This window comes from Sprattus sprattus (genome assembly GCF_963457725.1).
Source record: "Sprattus sprattus genome assembly, chromosome: 5".
NCBI classification, from domain to species: Eukaryota; Metazoa; Chordata; class Actinopteri; order Clupeiformes; family Clupeidae; genus Sprattus; species Sprattus sprattus.
Window position 1 is genome coordinate 19,167,769 of NC_137924.1, and position 22,446 is coordinate 19,190,214.

At 39.8% G+C, this 22,446-nt stretch overlaps 1 protein-coding gene across 4 annotated transcripts in view; it reads left to right on the forward strand.

The window, feature by feature from the left end:
• LOC308365613 (titin-like) overlaps window positions 1-22,446 on the forward strand; it is a 139,944-nt gene that overhangs the window by 16,907 nt on the left and 100,591 nt on the right. For all 4 annotated transcript variants that reach the window (XM_080839089.1, XM_080839090.1, XM_080839091.1 and 1 more), the window contains exons 28-38: window positions 7-267; window positions 362-622; window positions 706-847; window positions 941-1,109; window positions 1,195-1,426; window positions 1,598-1,882; window positions 2,032-2,142; window positions 2,238-2,426; window positions 4,822-4,863; window positions 9,392-9,670; window positions 22,133-22,423. In XM_080839089.1, coding sequence (XP_080695215.1) covers window positions 7-267; window positions 362-622; window positions 706-847; window positions 941-1,109; window positions 1,195-1,426; window positions 1,598-1,882; window positions 2,032-2,142; window positions 2,238-2,426; window positions 4,822-4,863; window positions 9,392-9,670; window positions 22,133-22,423 — 2,262 coding nt within the window. The remainder of the gene's footprint in view (window positions 1-6; window positions 268-361; window positions 623-705; window positions 848-940; window positions 1,110-1,194; window positions 1,427-1,597; window positions 1,883-2,031; window positions 2,143-2,237; window positions 2,427-4,821; window positions 4,864-9,391; window positions 9,671-22,132; window positions 22,424-22,446) is intronic.

Sequence of the window (22,446 nt, forward strand, 5' to 3'; positions counted from 1 at the left end):
CTCCAGCTTTAAGAGTGACCAAGCCTTTGAAGAATCTGGATGTTCCTGAGACACATGTGGCAACCTTTGAGTGTGAAGTGTCACACTTCAACGCCCCATCCAGCTGGCTTAAGAATGGTGTGGAGATTGAGATGACTGAGAAGTTCAGGATTGTGGTGCAGGGGAAGCTCCACCAGCTCAAGATCATGAACACCAGCAGAGAGGACTCAGCAGAGTACACCTTCATCTGCGGAAATGACAGAGTCTCTGCCACTCTGACCATCAGCCGTAAGTTTACAGTATCAGTATAGCTGCATTAGAATTCACTGATCAGATTTTAGACGATCAAGAATTAACATGCCTTTCTTTCTTTCCCTCCTAGCCATTCTTATCACTTCCATGCTTCAAGACCTCAATGCCAAGGAGAAGGACATTATTACATTTGAGGTCAATGTCAATTATGAGGATATCTCCTATAAATGGTTTAAGAACGGTGTAGAAATTCGTTCCACAGACAGGTGTCAGACCCGAAGCAAACAACTCACCCACTCTCTCACCATACGCAATGTGCACTTTGGTGACAGTGCGGACTACAAGTTTGTTGCTGGATCAGGCGAAACATCTGCAAAACTCTCTGTAGAAGGTAATATAACTTTCAAAACAATATTGAAGAAGACATTTGAAACCTGCATCCATTTTCTGATGTGATGTTTCTTTGTTTTCCAGCTCGTGTGGTTGAGTTCACAAAGCACATCAAAGACATCAAGATTACTGAAAAGAAGAGGGCAACCTTTGAATGTGAAGTGTCTGAGCCCAATATTCATGTGACTTGGATGAAAAACGGACAGGAACTGGAAATGTCTGATAGGTAAGTTACACCATATACAGTCTTGGGGTGAACCCCAACATAATTATCGTTTAATCGTTTTATCATTAACTGCTATTGTGTTGTCTTGTGTAGGTTCAGGTCGGCCACCGATAATTGCCAGCATTCCCTGGCGATTCAGTCAATTCGTATGTCTGATGCCGGAGAGTACTGTGTGGTTGCCGGCTCAAGTATGTCAAAGGCTCGCCTCACCGTGGAGGGCCGCGATGTCCTCATCAAGGAACCCTCTGAGACAGAGATCACAGTAATAACCACCTCAGTACAAAGTTTACTTCTTGAAAGGCTTTTTTTCTCTTCCCACTGTCTTAACCTCTGAATATTTGTTTTAGGTTGTTGAGAAACATAGAACTACATTTGAGTTTGAAGTCAATGAGGAGGACATTGAGGGCCGTTGGCTGAGGAATGGAGTTGAGATCCAGTTTCTCTCAGAGGAGCGGTTCACCTATGTGACCATTAGGAAGATCCATCGTCTGACAATCACTGAGATCTTCAAAACTGATGCTGGGGAGTACACCTTTATCGCTGGCAAGAACAGTAGTGTGATCACAGTTCATGTCATGGGTAAGTAGTATGGATTGTGAGCCTCAAAATCTTTTAAATTCTTGCACCCTGTTTGGTGAATCAAATGTAAATTCAAAATGATATAATATATATATAATATATGATATAATATATGAATGTAATGAATCAGTTTGTGTGCTGATCCTCTTATTATAATATCCTATTCTTTAGCCCCAGAGCTTCCCAAGATTGTTAGGAAAATGCACCCCCTGACCGTGGTGGCCAGCAGGATGGCTAAGTTCTCAGTGGAGGTCAAGGGCACCCCAGAGCCCCAAGTGACCTGGTTTAAGAACTCTCAGCAAATGTATCATGGGGCTGAGTGCAGTATCTTTAAAGACGGTGGAGAGCACACACTGATGCTCCCTCAGGTCTTCCCAGAGGACTCAGGTGTCTACAGCATTGTGGCAAAGAATGACGCTGGTGAGGCCACCAGCTCTGCTGCTCTCCAGGTTGAAGGTAAGATTTAAAATGGTCACACTGTCTCTGTTTATAATACAAACAGGCAGTGTAAGCTTACCAGCTTTAAAGCATATACATAAATACCATATGTACAAATATATAAATAACAAATTAAATTAATTTTGAGTTCTATTTTTTCTTTTCAGTGCCAGAAGTGATTACACCTGTTTCACCTCCCGTGCTTGTTTTCCCAATTTCCGACACAACTGTTGATGAGGGAGAGTGTGTTAAACTCAAATGCAATTTCACTGGAGATGGTAAGACATTTGTGCGGTATTAAATAATTACCTAAATCAGGCAAAAAGTCACAGTAAGGTTACTAATTTCATCCCTCCACCCTTGATATCCATAGACTTGATTTTCACTTGGTACCGCAAAGACAACGAGATCCAGAAGTCAGCCTCCTTCAAAATGACTCAGTATGATGATTATTGCCAACTGGAGATTTCCAGAGTTTTCCCTGAGGATGAGGGAGAGTACACTTGTGTTGCCCGTAACTCTGCAGGAACAGCCTCATGCTCTGCCAAGTTAACTGTTCACGGTGAGTTCCTGTTATTTTCATTTTCATGTGTAAATATCTAGTGTTTATATGTTTTTCAATTTATATTTGCCTCTAGAAAACACATTTAGAGACTGTCGTCCTTTGTGTGTATTCATTTGTATAAGTCTGTAGTTATTGACTTGCAACTGGACTGTGGAAGAATTTGCATGATATCTTGCACCTGAAAAAAATATATATATATATTGTATCTCGCTCTTCTATGATTTTGATTTTATGATCAAAATGGTAGTTTTCCAGTGGCAAACTTCCTTACAGAGCAAACAAATTAAAATCTCAAAGCTGCATGTCTCTCCAAGTCATTCCGTAAAGCATATTGATAGTATATAGAATCTAATTGGTGACTTTCATTGTGCGCACTTCAAGCTGCCTGATGCCTTATAGGAAAGTGGCCTTATTCCACTCTAGTGTATCTTGGTTGCCGAATCCAGATATATACTTCTAAAGCCAGCAACGACTACTGTCTTTCATTTCGATGAGATGACAAACACTGCTCCTCTACTCACAGCTGGTGCTTTTTCTGAGCATGCTAGAAATCTGAGCATATCAATGTTGCTGGACAGTCCATTTACATAGCTTCTCTTGCGCTAAACAAAAGTGAACTGGTTAAAGTGGTCAAATTAACGCATCCTTATAAAAGGACTAATGAAAACTTCTTTCCAAGACTTCTTTTTTGAATCTTTAAATATCTGGGACATCTTCTTGAAAGGTTTTTGATTTCTTATTAACACTTATTAACAATGTTTGAATGTTTTTTCAGACATTTTGAAATTGACTTTGAATTTCAACTGTCTGTTTGATTTATAACTCATTTGATGTTGTTAAATAATCTTTGTTTGACAACAAAAACATCAGCCAGATCTTCATTCATCAACTCCTTTTTCATCAAAGCTCTCCAAACACACACTCACAAATGACTTTTATGAAGTGCCTAATTTAATCTTTTTCACCGCTCAGATGTCAAAACTGTAGATAGGCAAAGTATGTCAAGCACTGGAAGCTCTCTTGTGAAGAGTGTGGAGAACTCTCCTGGGAGTCCAACCTTGACTCTGAAAATGAGCGATATCAGAGTGAGCGCTGGTGACCTGGCGCAGTTCAAATGCTCCTTTGATGGGAAGCCATTTTCTGATATTGTATGGGATCATAATGGACGAACACTTACAGTCACAGAGAGGGTGAACTGTGCCCAAAATGGAGATTTCCTGTCTCTTACCATTCATAATGTCCAACTTGTTGATGAGGGGAGCTATCGCTGCTCTGTAAAAAATAATAATGGCGAAAACAGAACCTCTGCGCAGCTCAGAGTGGAAGGTGGATATTTTCATATTTTTACTTTGTGGTCCATTCCATCCCATCCTGCTTCCTGCTGGTGCTATTTAAACATTTCATATTTTCCTTGAAGCTATAACCAATTGTATTTTTTTTATGTTATAACCAATTTAATAAATGTAGGTTCATCCATGACAAGCCTGGCTTAACATCATCCCCCCCCCCCCATCACACTAACTCTTTGTTCAGTGCTAAAATAACAGCTCACTGATGGATTTAATACCTAATAAATTTCCCCTAACTTTATTCTCACCCAGCTAAAGAAGTGAACCCAAATGCAGAAACGCCTGTTTCTTGTGATTCTCAAAGTAAGGCACCTGAAAGTGACAGAGAGTCCACTATACAGACCTCTGAGCAAGAGAAACAGGAGCCCTTAAAGAATCTTGGACCTCTTGCACCCTCCCAAAGAATGCAGTGGCTTATAAGCAACCATTATTTCCCTGACGTTGTTTCCTGCGAAGAAAGGGATATATATGGTGCCATTCAACAAGAGCTCCTTCTGAAACTTGCCCCTGAAACTCTCGCCAAACAAAGAGATGACGTATCTCCGTTATATGTTGTAAAAGCAGCACCCTCTCCATTTGTTCTTTGGCTCCATGATCAGTTAATTGTCGAAGAGCCTGTGTCATTTTCAATGAGACACGATGGTCCCGTCTGCTGCTTAAATGTAAAGAATGGGGGCTTTGGTCAATGGGGGACCTATACTTGCAAAATTATCAATGCAGCAGGAGACTGCGCGTGCAGCATTCCCCTCAAACTGAAGACAGGTTGGCATTTGCATGCTTTAGTCCTTACAAGTAAATGTGTGAACTTGGACACTCACTAGTCTTCACCATGCACATCTTCTTTGGTAGTGACATCTCTTAGACAAATATGAACCCGCATTAAAACACTGGCTGTAAACAGTTCACATAGGAATACTTTGCAGCTGGCCCCTTTTGAAAAGTTATTTCCTATTATAGACTAAAGTCACTTGGTTTGCATTTAAATGTAGGTGGCATGAATGGTTTACATGTCCTTTCTAAAAATAAATGTTTTGTCTTTACAGCAGCTAAAGTGGACGAGAGTGCTGACCAAGGAGAACTGAGAGGTAATTACATTCTTTAAAATATAAGCCTTTTCAAATATGTAATTGTCTGCATTTTTTTTCAGAATGATTGGGGTGACGTTCTACATAAGTTACCTACGTCACATAAATGTTGCATCCTGTGTTGACAAATTTGTATTATAAACATGGATTCCTATTCCAGGAACAGTGTAGTGGTTGTCAAGTGGTTTTGTTTCAATTTGGACATCTGTATTTTATATTTTGAAATTGTTTTATAAATTATGATGTCACACATTCTTCATATCTATGTATGCTAGCCGGAAAGTAACATGATTACACAAACTTATATCAGAATGGACTGTTACTGTCAATTTGTGAATAGTGTATGTTTAAAAAAAATATTCTTTGCTCAGCCTTTTCTAGCTTGGCCGTTTCAACGGAAGAGGAGAAACACGACATTACTAGCCTGAGCATGACAGAGAAGCGCACATTTGAACTCGAGTCAGAGTCAAAACAATTTACTAGTACTCTTTCCCAAAAAATAGAGAAACCAGTTTTTTTAACTAAACTATCCCCTAAGATTTCTTCTGTTGGGGAAACTGCCAAGTTTACTGTTATTGCATCTGGTTTCCCCAAACCAGAGGTTCATTGGAAGCACAATGGCCAAGTTATTGTGTCTTCATCCATTTATAAGTTCATTCAAGAGAGAGATGAGTACACATTAATAGTAACCAAGGTTCAGAAAGAAACAGAGGGAGAATACTTATGCACTGTGCGCAATGAATATGGTGAGTCAACATGTGCATCATACCTACATGTGAAAGTGAAGGATGCACGGCAGTTAGAAGAACCTAAAGGACAACCCCCCTGTTTCACAAAAGAAATCAATTCGGTGCAATGTACAGTTGGAAGCCAGGCACAGTTTCAATACACAGTAACAGGAATACCGCTGCCTGAAATTCAGTGGTTAAGAGGTGAATTTCAAATGCATCCAAGCAAGTTCTGTGTTATAATGAGCAATCCAGATGGCTCCGGTTTTATGAAAATGACAAGCCTTCAGCAGGAAGATAGTGGTCTCTACACATGCAGGGCAGTTAACTTGTTCGGGGAGGCCTTGTGCAGTGCTGAACTTATTGTCTTGCGGGAGACTGTCTCTACATCCCGGCACCAAGAACAGGTTGTCACTCAAAAACAAAAAAGTTACAAAGTGTCAATGACTGAACAAACGACCGAATCTCGTCTGTACATGGTTAATATACCAGGGGAAGCCAGAGATAGCCAGCAGGCAGGACGTCAGAAGATCTGCATTGGAACTGAGGATACACAGGTTGTTGCCAGTGAACAGGTGGAAAACTTGAGAGAGGTAGATATGTCTGCTGCCACTATTCATACAGAGCAATTAACCCATCAAGCTGCAGTCTTGCAGTCCCATGAAGTGCAAGAGACAGTGACGATGGGTCCAACCCTACCACAGCCAGCTGTAGCCATCCCTGTTAAGCAGCTACACACTACTGCCCTCACTTCTTCCATTGAGGAAAACCAAGGTTTCATAGAACAACACTCGGAACGTATCAAAAGCCCTGAAATTACTGAGCTAGAGTTTGAGAGGGAGCTTCACTCTAAGCTGATGTCTGCCACCTCTGAGAACATAACCGGATTCTCTATTGTAAGAGCTGAGCAATTTGCAGGCGGGAAAGAGGAGGAAACAAAAACAACAGCTGAACCAAAATACCCGCTCAGTGGCTATCAAGTAGAGTCCACATTACCTATATTGAGAGAACAGTATCAGAGTATTCCCCTAGCTGAACAAGAGAGGGGTTCTAGAGTTGCTGAAGGGGTCAAATTGCTGTATTCTGCTACTTCCTCACAAAATTTGCAAATTTCAGAGGGCCATACATCTGACTTGTCTGCCTCCGAGACCACTCAAGGTTTGGTTAGTAAGGAACTAAGAAAACCAACACTTGCAGGAGTCAGTGAGATGAAACATATTTTGGCTAAAGTGGAGAAGTTTGAGGTGCATAAGCCAAAAGAGGAGGTAGCTGACCTGTCTAAAGATAAAGTATTCTTATCAGCTTTAAATGCAGAAGAGAAGCTAGAACTCAAAGCTGACCATATTGCAAAAATACCAGGCATAGAAAGTGCAGAATCAGTAACCACCCAAAAGGAAAAAGAGCAGATTTTACATTTGCAGGTGATTAGTGATCAAGATGTTCTCCCATCTGAGGGCAGGTTTACATGTGAGAAACCAGCTGAGGAACAGGCAGATGTTAGGAAGAGTCCCACCCTGCTCCACTCGATATCTACAGACGAGCAGAGAACCGTGACTTGTGAGGACTCTGCACACTTTTCTTCTGAAAAGACCACATTGACTCTGCAGCCTCAGAAAGAGCCCACTGGGACTTTACATCTTCAGTCTGTCCAGGAAGTATACCCTCTAACCAAAGAGGCTATACTTACACATGAGAAACCAGAAGAGCACTCTGCAATGCAAAGACAAGAAAAGGCTCGGAAACATGCCGTAACCACAGAAGAAAAGAGGGAGCTTACAGCAGATTACATCAAAGATCTTAATGTATCGGTGACGGGCATTAAGTCTAACTACAAAAAAGAACCCAAACCTCAAAGTATTCTTCAAGTAATTTCAGAACCTTTGCAGCTCCCGAAGGAAACACCATTTGCCACTGCTATTGAGCAACAGAGAGCTCTAGTCCAAAAGGAGGACCGGTGGAATATAGTGCATGTAACATCCATCTCAGACAGACAAGTTCTCCAGGAAGGTCACACAGACCAGTTAATGGCTGCTGAGAAATTCACTTGCGAGACGGGAATGGAGCCCAGAATGCCAACACAACCTTTACACATAGAAGAAAAGGCTGTTTCCACAGAGAGCAGTGTTGCCCTTGAATCTGCAGAGCAAGATTTTGCTGTTCAGATTCAAGAGGGACAGTCAGTTAGACAGTCAATATTGATGGAGGAGAAGCATGTTTTGATGGGGGAGATGTCTAAGTGCATCACAAAGTCAGAGTCAATAAAGGTAGATGCTACTACACAGCCCAAAAGACCCCTGTTAGTTTCTGAGTCCAGAGAGAGTAAAACTCTTCCCAAGGAGCTGACTTTTGTCATCCCTGCTCCCAAACCTCAGAGCTTGGACATCCGTTATCAATTAAAGACTGCCCTTCAGTCGGCAGTGGCTCGGGATCAACAGCTTATTTTGGCGGATGTTGTGCAGAGCCTAGGTGTCGTAGACGTTAAAGAGCCCACAATACGTAAGGAGCCGAAATTCACTATGTTTACATATATCATCACAACCACGAGCATACCCATAGAAATAACTATTGCCTTTGAGGGTGACTACCCTCAGACTGCGGATCTAAAAAGCGAACTTCAGGCAGCATTCTATTCTATTGTTTATCAAGAATGTCAGATTCTAACTTCAGCACAGTCTGGAACCTTGGAAATCGACAGACCCCAAAAGTTACAGGTCAAGAGTGCTTCCCGGAAGGAGATGCACACATCTGTGGTGGGAACAGTGCTGACTTCAGAGAGTGTCTCTGATATTCAATCGACAAGGATGCAGTCAGCTGCTGTGAAGACAGAAGCCAAAACCTCCTTTGAAACTATAATAGCTCAGGAACAACCTTTGGTGCAGGAAGCCACCCAGATATCTAAACCAGAAATCAGATCAATGACAGTAAATGGCCTTGAGAAAGATGCAGGTGCTGCAAATATAACTACAGCTGTGCCATGCGCACCTATACCCTTGGAGCAATCAGCAGATGTTGTTGTACACAGAGAGTTAAAAGAGGAACTTCTCTCTGAAGAAATCACAATAAGTAAGACCGTAGAACAGATTAAAAATTACCCTATCATTGAGAAACCTCTGAATGATATGTCTGTAGAGGAGGGCAGTAAAGTAGATTTTTCAGTGAATATAAAATGTGTTAAAAATGTAAAGTGGTTCTTCAATGGAAAATTGGTTAAATCTGGCATCGAGTTCAAATGTTCCAAATCCCGAGACACACACATGTTAGTAATCGACAAAGTAAAGAAGGACAAGCATCAAGGAGAATATGTCTGTGAAGCTGAGAATGAAGCTGGCAAGACCTCAACATCCTCAAGGCTCACAGTAATATCAAGAGGTTGGATTATAAGGATGTTTTAATCTCACAGTTTCTGAAGATCTAACTTTAATCTTTGGCGTTTACCATTAGATCATCACTAATTAATGGATCCATACCACCTTCACATTCCTACTGTCTTGGTTTCATGTCATTTTTTCCACTCTTTTATTTCACTCCCAGGTGTTCATCACTCCTAGATATCACTCTTTACCACTTCTTTAAATCACTTTGTTTCACCCATCACTTTAAGCATGTTTGAGGTATCATAATTTAATTTTTCCTCATCCACTTTTCATTTTCTTCCTTCCCTAACAATTCACTTCTTTTCACAGTCATCCTGGATTACTAGAGTGTGTATTCATCCCTGTCCCAGTTATTCCAGATATCATCTTTCTCTCCATTACTGCCTGGGTAACTTTACTTTTTTTCTCTCTTCCTCCCTAAAACAGTGCCACCTGTTTTCAGGCGCAAGATCCAACCCCTGGAAATCAACGTTGGTGAACAAGGCAGGTTTGACTGTGAGATTGAAGATGCACCCAATGTCAACTTCAAATGGTTCAAGTCTGGCACAGAGATTCGTCAGGGTGAGAAGTACAGGATCATCAGCAAATTCAACAAGTCCACACTGGAACTCCTGAAAACTGCCAATGCTGACAGCGATGAATTTACCTGCAAAGCCACCAACCAACATGGCAGTGACACGTGTTCTGCTTACCTCACAGTGTCTGGTAAGTTAAGTGTTTATTTTTGTGTTGCAAGCTGCTGCGCTTGCAGGCTGCGGGTACTGGATGGTCCAGTTATGATGGCAATTCATGCTGCAAAGTTTTGGGAATTTGTTATATGTGTTTTGCCATAATGTCTTTGTTGTGAGAAAGCTCAGATTTATTTGAATGGGTTTACTCTGATGATCTTTGCACCCAAGTCATTTAATGGAAATGGAAGGGTTTATTACAGCAAGGATAAGATACAATATACACAATGTATTGTCCTATGCCTTGATCCTTTGTGGAACTCTTACCACCTTCTTTTGTTACTAAGCCTGATCCTATGACGGTTTTTTGTTGGGAAACAAGCAATAATTCAACTCTTAATAACAGGAACTTCACCAACGGATGTTGTCTGGCTCAAAAACAACACTGCCATCTCAGAGAGCACTGACGACCGAATATCTTATGAAAAGAACAAGCATTCTCTTGAAATCTTAAGACTTAAGCAGAGCGACTGTAAACTCTTTTTTGAAGACAGGATGCCTAGTCTTGACATTCTTAAGGCTAAAGACAATGGAAAATATCTTTGCACAGCAGCGAATGATGCTGGAAGCACAGAATACTCTTGCGTGGTTATGGTCCAAGGTAAGTGCACTTCGTGCTCAGTGTACTATTTTTATTTGACTATATCTGCTGTGTAAAATGTAATGCAACAACATATATTGTGTCACAACACAATACATTTGTCAGCACTATTCGTGCAGGTAAAACTTTTCATGGCAAACTGACTTATTTCTGATGCAACAAATATATTGGTTGGTTGTTTGACACGAGAGAGAATGTGAAGAAACAGTCATTTAAATTATATTTTGAAGATTTTGGACTATGTAGAGTTGCTAATTGTCAACAAATTGTCAGATCTGTTTGGCTGGATTTTGTTAGAAGTTTTGTGTGATACAGGAAGGCATTTTAAAATGATTAGGGCATTCTTTAGCATTCCATTAAAAAATAGCAAGTCATGAATAAGTCATACTACAGAAAAAAAAAATCTGAAATTAATTGAATTTCAGTTCGTCTTTCTGAATGTATTATTCGGCCCTGAGTAATATGTTAATGTTTATTGTGTAAGACTACAAGAGACTAAAATATTCAAATCGTAGACTATGTATGTAGTGAACATGATATAACAGAAAATTACCTTATAGACTCTTTGTTCTGTGACTGAGGTCAGATTGGCTTGGTTTGACTCTTAGATTTTTAGTTTGAAGCATACAAGCTGACTTTGAAATGGAAGTGACCCTGCTGTAGTTTAGATGAAAACAATGACATGTGCTTGGTGTGGATCAATACACCTGTTGTGGTTTTTGCTTCCTTGAGTGATCCATATGTAGGCAAGCTTGTTTTGAATTGTGTTTCTGCTGTGCGTTGTTGGTTGGGTTAATATTCTGATAATGTTAGTATGATGCTATTAAAGCATGATGTGACTATAATAGGATGCCACAGACTTCAATCTGACACTGCTGAGAAAAAAAAGAGATTGAAAATTATTGTTTTCATGAGCCAATATAAACCTTGCGACATCTCAGTCACGGTAAGTAATGGACAGAACTGCATCCAATTCAAAATCATTTGGAATTATCTCTTCCACTCAACAACACTAAGAATGTAACTTTGCGGGACATTTTTGGTGATTAAGTGGATAATGCTGATCATCCACTCATTTTTGCAATACTGAAATGCTGTCTATATTATGACCTTACAGTCACTCTCACATTCTTGATTTCCAGAACCACCCCAATTCACAATGAAACTGCCAAGCACACAATTTGTTAAGCTCCACGAGCCGCTACATCTTGAATGCTAAGTCAGTGGCACACCCTCTTTAAAAATAAACTGTAACAGTAATGACAACAAGATCGCTGGTTCTTGACACTACAGCACATCATTAGTTGACTCAGTAGCAGTCCTTGAATTGATGACTACACGTTTTGAGGACGGGAGAGATTTAACTTGTAAAGTACGGAATGATGCAGAAAATGTAAACTGCAACAGCAACGTAGTTGTCAAAGGTCAGAAATGATTATGGCGCTGAAATGATGCTTTCAACTTGATTTGGATAACATCAAGACACCTTGACATAACAAATCCTTGATGTATCTCTGCATCTCTCCTATGTATCTCTGCATAGTGAAAAATCAAACATGGCTCTGAATCCCTTAATACTGGATGACTTGCGCAACTTTGATGTTAGAATTTAGCCCTGATGTTGGCATCTGAGGTGTAGTTTTGCCATTTTGAACCCAGCATGAAACCATCACCTTTAATGTTGGGACTTAAAAGGTGGTTCAGCCTGCATGGAGCACATGGTATGGGAAAAATAATGCTGTCTCTTCATGTAATGTAGTAAGACGGACATTTACATCAGATGTGTAGAATCCCCAACATTTAGGGTGAAACCACAACACCTGGAAGCATTGCCAGGCTCAAATGTCACATTTTCAACAACTGTTAAGTTGTGTCAAGTGTCACATTTAGATTGAAATGGTCCAAGGAAACTAGAGCGCTACTACCTGGAAGAAGCTGTAAAATAGCTTTGACATTTTCGAAATTAATCAAGATGTACCTGTCTCATACAGCAGAGTACTTATGCCAGACATTTCTATTGAAAAGGGAAAACTATTAATTATTGACTGCACTTTTGTGGGAAGCCCAAAATGTTTGTCTCATGGAAGTATATGCTTCCTACAGATATAATACAAAAGTGACAGGGAACTCATGCATCTTGGAAAGCCTCTTTGAAAGCAATCATGAGACTTATGGAACGTACTTGTGAAATTAGTATTGGTGCTACTGATGCCTGTCATGCTCAAATCACAGTCCTAGTTTTGTCCTTTATCTTCTCTTTACAATTTTCATAATTCCATAATCCATGACATATGATCAGCGTATTGTATCTGCTACATACGTACGTGTGAAAGGTGATCTTAATTTCTCTCTTTGGTTTCGTCTTAAAAATCCTCTTGAGATTCTTGAAATACTAGCATGAAAGACTGTATTAATTCAAAACATCAAGAATAATATTGTTTCTCACAGACCCACCACACTTTGTGACAAAGATGAAGGACCTTTGTATTGTTGTGGGAAAGAAATTGAGACTTGAATGCACGTTCACCGGAACTAAGATGTTTGTTACTTGGTGTAAAGATGGCCGACAGCTGTATGCCTCTGACAGATACAGCGTAAAAGTCACCAAGGACATGTGTATCTTAGAATGTGTTTTTGAAAGCAACAAAGACACCAGTGGAAAATATTCTTGCGCAATTATTAATTCTTGTGGAACATGTGTGTTATGCTGAAGTCACTGTCACTGAATTTAAACATGAAGACGTTTCTAGTGATTGTTATGTGCACTGTGTTGATGGAGACGATCTCTATCAATCTCCTGTCACCACCTCCAGAGGTTTTTGTACAACACCTCAGGAGACATTCAGTGTCATTGGACTATTCCTTCATTTCCGGTTATTGAGGCATAGGCCTTGACCATGTAGCAAATCTCAACGATTCCTGAAGAAGATGAAAGGACAGTTCTTGGAAACTCTTTGGTCTTGACCAGTATTGTATCATTGCATAGGAAAGCAAGATTATACATATATCCAAGTTTGAGCTGTCTCTGGCAGCATATCTCATATACATACTTTGTTGGTTATTATTATTTTTTAGAAACTGGGCGCGTTGTCCTGAGGCAGGACACCTCAAAGCCTGCTCGCTTTGTGATGAAGATGGGAGACGTTTCTATTCCAATGCGCAATAAGTTGAGGCTGGAATGCAGATTCACAGGATCTCCTAAGCTGTTTGTTACTTGGTACAAGGATGGCAAGCAACTCTATGCTTCATACAGATACAACACTAAAGTCATTGAGAACACCTGCATCTTGGAATGTCTTCATGAGTGCAACAAAGACACTCCTGGAAGGTACTCCTGTGAAGTTCACAATGCCTCTGGCACCGACATCTGCCATGCTCAAATCAGCGTAGTGACAGGTTGGTACACCATTTGTCCAAAAGATTTGAGCTACTACTCTTTTTGTACAATCATTTTTACTTCAGTCCGTTATGACCTTTACTGCCTTCATACCTAATATGGATACCTTATAGATTCAAATGGATTTAAGGGATAGTTGAATTATCATTTTAACTTATAATAGTAGAATTGAACTTCATTGAATTATCTCTTTACAAAACTACTCTTTATGAATTCATCGAACAACATTGCTGGAAAAAGATGTTATTAATCCAAATATTCTTCTTCTTAGAACCTGCTCGTTTTGTCACAAAACTGAAGGACATCTCCATCCCAATGAAGCAGAAATTACAACTTGAGTGCACCTTTAAAGGAGCTCCAAAAATGTTTGTTACTTGGTACAAAAATGGAAAGCAACTATATGCCTCATACAGATATAACACTAAAGTCACAGGAAACTCTTGCACCGTGGAGTGTCTTCATGAATGCAACAAAGATACTCCTGGAACATATGCCTGCGAAGTCAGCAATGCTTATGGATCAGAGATCTGCTATGCCGATGTCTCTGTGATTACAGGTCAGTATACTGTCTTGCATTGCTGGAATGGAGTTTCAAGAGAGGATTTCTTTGGGAATTTTTCGGCAGTATTTCTATAAAAAATAGGACACAGTGGTCACAATCACTGTAATGGAAAATGCATGGATGCATGGAGCTAATTTTTTCAGATTCTGACTACAAAACAAATTCTTTCATGTCCTATTGGACTATGTCTAAAGCCAATAAACATTTTTACCTTCACTCTCAAAGTGTCAATCAATGTAACACATTGAAAGAACAGCTTGGAAGCATGGAGGACCATTTTCAAAAAGCATGCATAATTGGATCATGTAAGACTTGGAGCACCATAGTTGACTGTTAAAGCTAAAATTAAGATACAAATAAAATGGCATGCCTTATTGGATCCTCCCTGAAAGAGCCATCTCTTATTCTTTTATCTTAATAAATCTCTTGTTTTCCTCAGAACCTGCTCGCTTTGTGAAGAAGCTGAAGGCCACCACCGTTGCTTTGGGACATAAATTAAGACTTGAGTGTGAATTTAAGGGAGCCCCTAAAATGTTTGTCACTTGGTATAAGAATGGAAAACAGCTCTATGCCTCATACAGATACAATACAAAGATAACAGCTAATACCTGCATCGTGGAATGTCTTCATGACACCAAACCAGATACTGCAGGCATATACTCATGTGAAGTCAGCAATTCCTATGGAAGTGATATATGCCAGGCGGAGGTTACTGTAGCAACAGGTTAGTATAGTCTTTTGTCCTAGGAAGGTCCTCCATCCCGATTTATAACTGAATAATATATACATTTTAATATTATGGCTAGCTCAGACAATCCAATCCAACAATTTGCCTTCAATTATTTTTCCTTATGCTATCTTTCACAGAACCTGCTCGTTTTGTGACAAAGCTTAAGGACCATACTGTCCCAATGAGCAAGAGGTTGATACTGGAGTGCACATTTACTGGAGCCCAAAAAATGTTTGTCACTTGGTACAAGGAAGGAAAACAAGTGTATGCTTCATACAGATACAACACAAAAGTCACAAAGAACTCGTGCATCTTGGAATGTCTACATCCCAGTAACCAAGAAACCAGTGGAATTTACTCTTGTGAAGTTAGCAATGCACATGGAACAGATATCTGCCATGCTCAGATTGTTACTGTAACAGGTTGGTACATCATCCTCTTTGCATAACGGAAGTATTGGTCAACATTCTAGGAGATCCTCTTGTTTATTCAGTAATTTCAGTCACTACCTCCTCAAGTAATAACGCTAAAACATATTTGAAAAAGATTATCTCAGGATGTTGAATTTTCTTGTAGTTTGTCAGGCGTTTTTAAGCGTTTTACAATCCACAACCCAGTTTCTCTGTGAAGTGTAGGCTTATGGCTGGGTCTTAGGCAAGTCTTAATCTGCTCATCATTTTTCCACTCAGAACCTCCTCAATTCATCACAAAGCTGAAGGACATATCCGTTCCAATGAACAAGAAATTGAGACTTGAGTGCACCTTCATAGGAGCTCCAAAGATGTTTATCACATGGTACAAGGATGGCAAACAAGTGTATGCGTCCTATAGATATAATACAAAAGTCACCAAGAACTCCTGCATCCTGGAATGCCTTCATGAGTCCAATACGAAAACTACAGGAAGGTACTCCTGTGAAATCACTAACAAATATGGATCTGATGTCTGCTATGCTAAAGTCACTGCAGTGGAAGGTCAGTATCAGGAAATATCATTGCAGTTACTCTGCCTCTTTTCTCATCATTTAAACGTAATGATTCCAACTCCAGTGAACAGGGTGGCAATATATAATTAATTATAATTACAATCCTCTCTCAGACCCAGCACGCTTTGTGACAAAGCTGAAGAACCTTTCCATCCCAGTGAGCCAGAAACTGAGACTTGAGTGCACTTTTACTGGGGCCCCCAAAATGTTCGTCACTTGGTACAAGAATGACAAGCAGCTCTATGCCTCATACAGATACAACACTAAAGTGATTGGAAACTCCTGTATCTTGGAGTGTTTGCATGAATGCAACAAAGAAACCACTGGAAAATACTCTTGTGAAGTAACAAACAAGTTTGGATCTGATAGATGTCATGCTGAGGTCACAACAGTGACAGGTTTGTATGCTTTCAGATCCATTCACATAACAGTCCAGGTTATAAAACGTGTTATCTCTAAACTCTTTGTGAAAAACATAAAATATATTTTTTTACCGTAATTGATCATTTTTGACTGTTTTGGAATTAAGCGCAATTATCCAGAAATTGAGAGACCCCTTTATGTGGAATTTTACTCTTAAAGAATTCAATATATCTTTACTTTTGATCAGATTGTCCTCGCTTTGCGAAGAAGCTCCCCAGCATCCAGGTCTATATTGGAGAAAAAATGACCTTGGAATGTACATTCACTGGAGCCCCCAAAATGTTTGTCACTTGGTACAAGGGAGGAAAGCAACTTTATGCCTCTTACCGACACAACACAAAGCTCATTGGCAATTCATGTATCTTGGAGTGCCTTCATGGAAGTAATCGAGAAACTGCTGGACGATACTCATGTGAAATAAGCAATTCTCATGGATCGGCTATCTGCCATGCTGATATCACTGTGGGAACAGGTTCGTCCCGCACTTTAAGATGGATCTTTTTGAAAAATCAATTATGAATACTATTCTTTGCATATAGTTAAGTTGTGAAAGAATTTAAAAGCAACAAGCATTACGTTTTAAGTTACACGTTACATTTCACTACATTTCCTGATTTGTACTATGAAAAAAACTATCATATATTATAGTGTTTCAGCCTCTTGAGAATGTATTTAAGCATGGATACCAGGACCAGTTAATTAATTATTTTGTTCTTCTCAGATGCTCCACACTTTGTGAAGAATTTGGTGGATATGACTATTCCAATGAGCAAAATGTTAAGACTGGAATGTGCCTTTACGGGAGCCCAGAAAATGTTTGTCACCTGGTATAAGGATGGCAAACAGGTCTATGCCTCTTATAGATACAACACCAAAGTCACTACCAATTCCTGTACTTTGCAATGCCTGCATCGATCCAACAAAGAAACAACTGGAAAATATTCTTGTGAAGTCAGTAATTCTTATGGAACAGCTATCTGTCACGCTCAGATCACAGCAGAATCAGGTTTGTTCAAATCTCCTTCCTGGTGGCTTGTTTTAGAGTACATTTATGAAAAAAAATCACGAAAGTAGTACCAACCATTCCAGATTTTCTCAAGCTAGATAACAGTGAGATAAAATCAGTATGATCTTGTTTCTCTCAGAACCTGCTCGCTTTGTGAAGAAGCTTCAGAACCTCTCAATCCCAATGAGCCAAAAACTCAGACTTGAGTGCATTTTCATGGGAGCCCCTAAGATGTTTGTCACCTGGTACAAGGATGGCAAACAGCTTTATGCCTCATACAGATACAACTCAAAGGTCACTGAGAACTCATGTATCATGGAATGCTTACATGAATGCAACAAGGAGACTGCTGGAAGGTACTCTTGTGAAATCACCAATCCCTATGGAACAGATATCTGTCACGCTCAAGTCGTCCCAGTTGCAGGTATGCACAACTCAATGGAAGATATTGGCAGTCTTTAAAATTAGGTGTTTTAAGCCTTGTACAGTCATATCCAAAGATATTTGTTGTAGAGTCATCAGTAATCTTTTCAATAGACTCAATAAGAAGCTGTGCAGAAAAGCATTTATTTCTTGGAAATATATCGGTTCTGTGATCTTAACATTTGGAGAATAATTGTATCATTGTTCTTAGAACCTGCTCGCTTTGTCAAGAAGCTGAAGGATGTTTGCTTCCCTTTGAGTAAAAATCTCAGACTGGAGTGCACATTTAAGGGAGCACCAAAGATGTTCGTCACATGGTATAAGGATGGAAAGCAGGTGTATGCCTCCTACAGATACAACACAAAGGTCATTGGAAACACCTGTGTCTTGGAGTCTCTTCATGAATGTAACAAGGACACACCCGGAAGGTACTCCTGTGAAGTAACCAATTCTTCCGGAAGTGACATCTGTTATGCCCAGGTTACTACTGTGACAGGTGTGTAACTCGTCTGTTGTCTTGTGGAATGAAAAAGACTGCACGTCAAGTGGTGGACATGAAGATGCATGATTGTCTTATGCGATGGTTGTTTTTAATATTTGACTGTGGATTGCGTTCATGTGGCTTGCCTGAAATGATGGTTCAATACGACGGTTGTGAAGAAGCCTGCATCCTTTTCATATAATCTTTATCCCGATGACAACTTTGCATGGTTATTCAGAATGCTGCCCTTCAATGCAAGTGAATGGCAGGAAAATCACAAAGCTTTAATTGTTCAAACTATTCTTTCCTCTCAGAACCTGCCCGATTTGTCTCAAGACTTAAGGATCAAACCCTCACAATGAGCAAAAAATTGAGACTGGAGTGTACATTTACTGGAGCTCCAAAACTGTTTATCACTTGGTGCAAGGATGGCAAGCAAGTTTGTGCTTCAAATAGATATAATACAAAAGTCATTGGAAACACATGTGTTCTTGATTGCCTACATGAGTCCAACAAAGATACTTCTGGAAAGTACTCCTGTGAGATTTACAACACATATGGAAGTGACATCTGCCACGCACAAGTCATGGCAGTCACCGGTTAGTAAAACTACTTGAAGTATTGGTCTATAATCTTATTAGGAATTATTAAATTAGTCCTCAAGGATGCAATTCAGTATATCAATAGTTGCACCTAACCTTTTCCAATTTGCATAGTAAGTGAATATATTCATACATTCTTTGTGTTCTCCCTCATAGAACCTGCTCGCTTTGTGACGCAGCTGAAAAACATCACCATCCCAATGACACAAAAGCTGAGGCTACAGTGTTCATTCACAGGAGACCAAAAGATTTTTGTCACTTGGTATAAGGATGGCAAACAGCTCTATGCTTCTTACAGATACAACACTAAGCTCACTAAGAACTCTTGCATCTTGGAGGCTCTTCACCCATGTAACAAAGAAACGAGTGGAAGATACTCTTGTGAAGTTAGCAATTCCTGTGGCAAGGATATATGTCATGCCCAGGTCATTGCAGTCACAGGTTAGTTTACCAAAGGAATGTCACCAAATATTTGGGTTTTTATCAGTCATTTATATTATATAAAAATAAGAATAAGAATGCTCAGGAAGGATCTTGACATGGAGATACATTATCATTTGGGCAATTGATTGTTCTTGTTAACACTTAAAAATATATATTTTTTTACAAAAGATTACTCTCCTGATTTCCAGTCAAATATTGTATTATAAATCATTTCTATTAAAGTGATTCAGAAATTCAGTCACAACACTCATCAGTGCAACACTACTTTGTTTGCCCCAGAACCTGCTCGCTTTGTGAAGAAACTGCAGAATGTAGCTGTCCCAATGAGCCAGAATTTGAGACTTGAGTGCACCTTCACTGGAGCTCCTAAGATGTTTGTCACTTGGTACAAGGATGGCAAACAGCTCTATGCTTCGTACAGATACAACACAAAGATTGTTGGAAAGTCCTGTATCTTGGAGGCTCTGCACCCCTGCAACAGAGAGACTCCTGGAATTTACTCTTGTGAAGTTAGCAATTCTTATGGAACTGATATCTGTCATGCTGAGGTCAGCACAGCACCAGGTTAGTGTCATGGAAAATCGTTTTCCCGCATGATGGCATGATGAGGAGTTTGACCTGAGAGCTAAAGCAATTTCAGATGTACTGTCATGGACGATATAAGGATTGGATTCTTAAGCATCAACAGTTCTTTCAGACTGCAACATTGCCTGCTTCTGTGCATGTATCAACTCTACATATTTTGTAACCTCCCTTTCTGATCTTGTCTGCCTCAGATTCCCCTAGATTTGTGAAGAAGCTCACCAGGCACACTTTGAAAAAGGGAGAGAAACTACGTCTTGAGTGCACATTTACAGGAGCAGAAAAGATGTTTGTCACCTGGTATAAGGATGGCAAACAGGTCTATGGCTCTTATAGATACAACACAAAACTTGTTGGTAACTCATGCATCTTTGAAGGTCTACACGAGAGTAACAGAGATACCACTGGAAAGTACACCTGTGAAATTAGCAATTCCTATGGAAGTGATGTCTGCCATGCTCAGATCAACTTTGGGACAGGTGTGTAATACTGTTGAGAATTTACTCTCATTTAAAAAGTGCTCAGTATGGCAGTGAACATTTCTTGGAGGGCATTTTTTTTTTTTTACTTGTAAAGGGAATGATCCACAATTCTCCTACAGTCCATTTAATACAGTACTTGTATTGCTATGGTCTTTCCTTGACATTTACGTTCTGTGTAGGCTGAAAGTCATATTATCGTAGTTTAAACTGATCACACATTGTTTCTCTTAGAACCTCCACAATTTGTGACTGAACTGAAGGACCTCACCATCCCAATGAGTCAGAAACTGAGACTAGAGTGCGCTTTTACTGGAACCAATATGTTCGTCACTTGGTACAAGGATGGCAAACAGCTCTATGCCTCATACAGATTCAACACCAAAGTCATTCGCAACACATGCATCTTGGAGGCTCTTCACCCATGTAACAGAGAAACCAGTGGAAGATACTCTTGTGAAATTAGCAATTCCTATGGAGCTGTAATCTGTCATGCCCAAGTCAGAACAGTAGGAGGTCAGTATCAGTGTACATAATTCAGACACGAACTGCAGTGTCCTAATTCTTGTTTGGGTGAGTGCCATCACTTACAATTAGCTAACTTGTTTGTGCAATGGTTGGTTTTTCAGATGTGGCAAAGCCAACAACAACCACAGGTTAGTGTCAGAATATTTGTCCTTGATAGCAACACTATGGTATTCTTAAACACAAGTCTTCCTGGATGCGATTGCTCATAATTAACTTTTTTGTTAATGTGAGGAAAGCACCAGTGACTAAAGGTCAGTATAAGGCTTCCATGAGAAAATTAATTTATATTTGGTAGGGTGAAACAGGAAGTACTGTGTCTTTTCTCAAATTTTGGAAAATGTACCACATAATACTCCCCTCATACTTAGTTTACCCTATTTTTGTAATGATTCATTTTCAGATGTGGCGAAAAAACCAGTGACTACAGGTCAGTGTTGACGTCTTTTAAATACACCATACTTGTTCCTATGAAGCACCAGAAATGAATCATCAGATATGATTAGTTTAGTGTTCTTGCGGCTAGGTATTTAAGTGTAGAGTCTTCTCTAATGGAAAATTCTTGGCTTGAGGATAAAGGATCTTTGAATAACCGATAATACACATCGTCACATGATCACAAATCTGTTCTTTTGAATCCTGCAACTGCAAAACCAACAGCAATATTAAAGGACACATCATTCTGTATAGTTTCATTATGAGAGAGATCCATAAAAAACTGATGTGGATGACATGCTGATCAGTAGACATGCTGACCATCTTGATGATTCCAAATATTCACCCTTCCTCATTTTCCTCTCATGGTCTTCAGTTCAACCTCTAGACTCCAGATATCCTCCATTTTTTGATGTAAAACTTATGCCCATGGAAATGACACTGGGAGACAGTGTGGAATTAAATTGTCACTTTACTGGATCTTTACCAATTAAAGTGACATGGTCAAAGGATCACAGAGAATTACGGGCAGGAAGAAATTACAGGATCTCCTGTGTGGGCAACACTCCACATCTTGTTATTTTGAAGGCCAGTCAATCAGACTCAGGGGTGTACTCTTGCCATGCTAGTAATGACACTGGAAAGGATGCTTGCTCTGCTGAAGTGTTTGTGAAAGGTATTTTGACACTGTCATTGTCTGTGGTTGTATGCTAAATCACAGCCCATAAAATCAGCTAACATTGATTTCTATTCATACTTTTCAGAGCGCAAAATCCCACCAAGCTTCACCAAGAAGCCCTCATCTCAGGTTGAAGACAAAGCGGGTAACATGCTGAAGTTGGAGGCACGGGTTTCTGGATCATCACCTATCAATGTCTGCTGGCGCAAAGACAACACAAAGATCTCCAGCTCTGACAGCTATGACATCTCTTTCAAGAGCAATGTAGCTGTACTGTGCATCAAGTCCTCTAGTCTGTCAGACTCTGGAAACTACTCCTGCGAAGCCACTAATGAAGCTGGCACAGCCACCTGCCATGTGTCAGTGAAGATTTCAGGTAGAGACAGTGCACAAAAAGTT